The sequence below is a fragment of the Rissa tridactyla genome, chromosome 14 (genome assembly GCF_028500815.1).
Source record: "Rissa tridactyla isolate bRisTri1 chromosome 14, bRisTri1.patW.cur.20221130, whole genome shotgun sequence".
NCBI classification, from domain to species: domain Eukaryota; kingdom Metazoa; phylum Chordata; class Aves; order Charadriiformes; family Laridae; genus Rissa; species Rissa tridactyla.
This window is the reverse complement of record NC_071479.1, coordinates 7,435,856-7,440,807: the sequence shown is the minus strand read 5'-3', so window position 1 is coordinate 7,440,807 and position 4,952 is coordinate 7,435,856. Positions and strand designations below refer to the sequence as shown.

At 52.7% G+C, this 4,952-nt stretch overlaps 1 protein-coding gene across 1 annotated transcript; it reads left to right on the top strand.

Moving 5' to 3' along the window:
* Positions 1-931: 931 nt before the first annotated feature.
* On the top strand, positions 932-4,534 carry NAIF1 (nuclear apoptosis inducing factor 1). The gene is made up of 2 exons (XM_054220956.1): positions 932-1,446; positions 2,140-4,534. The coding sequence occupies exons 1-2, from the start codon at positions 936-938 to the stop codon at positions 2,601-2,603; spliced, it is 975 nt and encodes a 324-aa protein (XP_054076931.1). The 5' UTR covers positions 932-935; the 3' UTR covers positions 2,604-4,534.
* Positions 4,535-4,952: the final 418 nt, after the last annotated feature.

Below are 4,952 nucleotides of genomic sequence, written 5' to 3'. Positions count from 1 at the left end.
TAGCAACCGACACGGAGCGCTTCCGCCTTCGCGCCACACGCCGCCGCCGCCACGTGACGCCGGGCGCCGGCCAATGGCAGCAGCCCGCGCGCCGCGTCGGCTAAACACGCCCCCGCCCACACCCCCCGGCCTCCACGCGCTCCCGCGAGGTGGGCGGGCGCTGACGTCAGAGGGACGCCTTCCTCTGCACCAATCGGAAGGAAACACCGCCCGGGGCGGGAGGGGGTGGGACAAGGGCGTGAAGCAAACTCCCATTGGTGAAATTCCCGAGGGGAGGCGGGGATAAAGCCACAATCTCTCCAATCAGATCGGGGGCCGGCGACAGTTTGAGCTTGACGGACGTGGCGTGTATCCGGTAGCGTCCAAAGTGGGGGGCGCCCTGCGATGAAGCAGCCAATGGAATTAGAGCGGGGAAAGTCATGGGCGGGCCCAGCCCCGCGCAGGCCTCGCGCAGGCCCAGTGGCCTGAGACAAACGGCGAGTCGGGGCCGTCTCTGCCCCCCTGATGGACAGCCCGGCTGGCCAATGACAGCGCAAAGCTGCCGGCGGGAGGCGAAATCTCCGCCTGACGGGCAGTCGAGCTGCCCAATCAGACGAGGCGGGAAAGGGAGCTGATTCTGGAAGCCATTACGCCAGTGTCGCAGGGTGGAGGCCGTTGAGCGGGGTTTGCTGGGTGGTTGCGGTACGCAATTTGCGTACCGTTGGCTGTGCGAAGGGGGAGCGGGGGGGGGGGAACGGACACCTCCGGGCCCTGAGGGGCCTCGGGGCCCCCCTGTTGTCCCCGGTCCCGGGGGGTGAGCGGGCCTGGGGGGGCCCTGCTGCCCCTCGGCCCGGCCAGGCCTCCCCCAGGGCCCCCTGGGCCCGGCCAGGCCCCCCCACCCCCCTTGGCCTGCAGGTGTCCCCCAGTGTCCCCTCCTCGGTGCCCCCCCCCCCCCAATGGCCATGGCGTCCCCCCCAGCGCCCCCAGCCAAGAAGCGGAAGATGAACTTCTCAGAGCGGGAGGTGGAGATCATCGTGGAGGAGCTGGAGCGAGGCAAGCACCTCCTCATCAACCACTTCAATGCAGGCGTGCCTCTGGCTGCCAAGGCCGCCGCCTGGCACGACATCCTGCGCCGCGTCAATGCCGTCGCCACCTGCCACCGTGAGCTGCCCGAGGTCAAGAAGAAATGGTCTGACCTCAAGACTGAGGTGCGACGCAAAGTGGCCCAAGTCCGGGCTGCCATGGAAGGGGGAGGCGAGAGCCAGAACGGCAACGGCAATGGGACGGAGAGCGAAGACCCGACGGGCGCCGCCACCGCCCCAGTTATCCTCACCCCCATGCAGCAACGCATCTGCAACCTCCTGGGAGAAGCCACCATCATCAGTTTGCCGAGTGGGGACTGCAGCGCGGGTGACGGGACTGAGATACCCATCCCCGCCTCCGCCACCACAGTCACCCTGACGCAGAGTGAGTCTCGCACTGGCTGAAGAGGCTCCGTGATGAGTTCGGAAGGTCACAGGGGGGGCCCTGACACCCCCCTGCAAGGAGGCCCTGAGGCCTGTGCGGGGAAAGCCCCAGCAAAAAGAACACCCCCCCCCGAGTCTCTGTAATGAAAATGCCATTCACAGAGTGTTCTCGTGCTGTGGGGAGCGGCTGCGAGATATGCACTGCACGTACTGAAAGTCAGCTTTGATAGCCAGGCTAAGCCTTAAGAACAAGGAAAGCCGGTATCCTTTGCATCTTGTGGATTGTTCAGTCCCCCTCTCTGGGAATAAAAGCAGGGGGAGAAACATTCCCGAGACTGATTTCCCAGTCTGCCCCAAAGAGCAGCTGTCCTCTGACAAGGGCCGTTCTGGGCCTTGTCTTAGCCCTCATGTCAGTTGGGTAATTCCACTTGGAAAGGTTTTTCTGAACTGGAGGTTGAGAAATGATTTTTGTCTAGACAGATAAGGCATGCCCCATTGCTTTGGACTGTACAGCCTAGACGGAAGCTCAGATGAGGGTGGAGTAGACTTAAATAGGTCATTTTGTGCATTGCTGTTCATTGTATGTTATCTCACTGAACAGGCAGTATTCCTGTGATATTCATTGAATAGACCCAGAGATAAAAATCCCTGTATCACAGCTACTTCTTACCCCCTTTTTGTCCTTTGTTCTCAGTTCCTGCAGAGACAACCTACCACAGTCTGGAGGACGGGGTCGTGGAGTACTGCACAACAGAAGCCCCCACCACAGTCACGGCTGAAGCACCCTTGGAGATGATGGCGCATCAACATGAAGTGTCTGCGAAACCCCAGGAGCTGAAAAGCCGAATTGCCCTGAACTCAGCCAAGCTCTTGCAGGAACAGCGAGTGACTAACTTGCACGTGAAGGAGATCGCCCAGCACCTGGAGCAGCAGAATGACTTGCTTCAGATGATCCGTCGCTCTCAGGAGGTGCAGGCATGTGCTCAGGAGCGACAGGCACAAGCCATGGAAGGAACACAGGCGGCACTGAGTGCCCTCATCCAGGTCCTCCGCCCCATGATTAAGGACTTCCGTCGATTTTTGCAGAGCAATACACCCAGTCCGTCGGTCACCAGTGACCCCAGCCAGACGGGGCAGCAAGATGGCATGATCCAGTGAAAGAAACAGTGATGGGACATCTTTCTTGGAAAAAACCTGCCCGTGCTGCTGGTGGACGCAGGGAGCAAGGGGTGCTAGCTCTTGTTGATGTGAAATGGCTCGCCTTGGAGTCTTGCTGAGCCTAAACAGCTTTCTTTCTCTGCTAATCTCATGCTAATCTGCCTATTCAGACTCATTATATGGAGCTATAGCAGGATGTGTAATAAACCAGGAACTTTACGTTGGTTGCTTTAGTTCCTCAAACAATAGATTTATTAAAAAAAAAAAGACAGTTATTTTTTTATTTCTGTTTGGAAAGAACTCTCCTAAGTATGACACCGTTCTCTTTCTCTTTCAAGATCTATAGCCTTTAACTGACTTCTAACATGGAGAGTCTTGTTCCAATATCACAGTACTGCAGCTGCCAAGGTACAGTTATCGTAAACGGTAGTGAATGCATTTTTGTCTCTTGCTGAAAGCATTTACTGGAAACGTGGTGCCGGATGTGGTACAACCTTCTCTCTGCACCAAGAGTTATGGATAGTGCTCTTGCAGCGTAACATCCTGCCCATGCAGACCAGCACCAAGCCTACATACAGTTTAAATCTCACCCACATGCCCTGAGGATATAAATGGGATTAAAATAGTGCATTGACCTCATGTTCTACTTGTGTGCAGTCATGAAATTTCACTATCAACTTGGCAGATGTGATGAAAATTTCGTGTCTTGGTTACCAGATGCTGTCCTGGGATATGTATCGGAAGCAATGTATTGCCTGTCTCAGCATAGTTAATACACAAGGGCCTGGATGAGTTTCGCTCAGGTGGGTGTAACAGGTGAAACTCCATCTCTGTCTCATCTGCATAGTTTGTCACCTCCATAATACCTTCATCCATCAAAGCAGACCTGGACTACAGAGCTTCAGCCACGCAGTAATTCCCAAGAGTCTACTTTTAGGTGCGCGTTAGCCACTGATTTAATTGAGTTTTGGTTCTGCTGGTGGCGGTGGTCTTTGTTCTGTGCTTGTTAGGAGCCGGAAGCGGGTACAGCCGTTCTTTGTTAGTCTGCTTGCTGGCTTCCAGTGGCGTGCTGAGGAACGGGTCTGAGGTTCACCTCACGACTTCCTTACCATTATACAGGGTAAACCAACAAAGCGGCCACTTTTCTCTTCTTTGAGGTGCTCAGGCTGTGGGGCTTGGTCCTCGATGAGAAAGCTACATTTCACAGGATGGTGAACGTGATTCTCGCAGACTTGCAGTATTTCATACACATTTAGATGAAAAGCTCCACTTGTACATGTATGGAAGCAAACTTAAAAAAAAAAAAAAAAGAAGGAAGCATAACTCCTCTTCTCCCCATACCTTACAAAATGTGTTACATTTAACGGGCTTGTTGCTTGCCAGATATTGTTTTGAAATGGAACTTTTTCAGAGCTGGTATTTGCTTGCTGTTAAGTCTCCATTAGGGCTGAGAAGTGTTGAGCAACAACTGATGAGGGAGTGAATTTGCACAATCAAATTAAACCTTTACACAGCCTATTACGGGGGGATGCTGGTGGGGGACCCCTGGTTAGAGCAGTAGGTGAAGAGGTCACCACTGCCTGTTTCTCGCCTTTACTCATCTCCTCTCATTTGCAAATCTGATGGGGGAGAAAAGGACAGCACGGTGAGAAGGGTTTGGTCCTTGGAAGACTCCTGACCCCTTGTCACTGACATCTCTATGCTGAGTCAGGGCCACATCAGCTGCGTCTTCCCACCTTGTCCGGCATCTCGCCGCGTGAGTAACACTCGCCTGACTCTTCCTCTCAGACTTCATGGAATCAAATCAATTGCTCAATTGACATTTCTTTTTGAAGTGAAAACAATGTCATATGTGTTGGTTTACTTCATTTGTGTAATGATCTTTCCTTTACAAATATGAATTTTAATTAAAAAAAGAGGTTTTTGGTAAACAGGCTGTTTAAATTCATCGTCATGCTCCTGGGCAAAAATGAGTTTATGACAACAAGTTTGCAACACAGAATCCAAAGAAAGCTGTGAACAGCCACGTGCCACAGTAGCTTTTTCTCTTGTTCCTGAACGTTGTGGTCTTGTATTTACATAATTATGGTCTTTTTTTCAAATAACAGCTTTTACAGCCTTACCTTGGAGCACTGGTTATTTCACTCTGTATGACAGATTACCAAAGTACACTAATCTCCCAGCTGCTCAGAAGATGCCACAATAGCCTAAAATGATGGATGAAGTACCAGCCTTTGGCTTTAAATTGCAGTATGCATTTTTTCAGTGACTAAGCACGTAAGCTCTGTTACTGTTTCATAGGAGTAAATGTGTTGCTCTTGGAACCACCTATTTTTCTTGGCTTTTCAG

What these genes read in the sequence shown, in the direction of transcription:
- NAIF1 (XM_054220956.1), top strand. Translation starts at nt 936, where the DNA reads ATGGCCATGGCGTCCCCCCCAGCGCCCCCAGCCAAGAAGCGGAAGATG. An exon ending in CACAGTCACCCTGACGCAGA is followed by an intron (nt 1,447 to 2,139) that starts GTGAGTCTCGCA and finishes CTTTGTTCTCAG; the next exon opens with TTCCTGCAGAGACAACCTAC.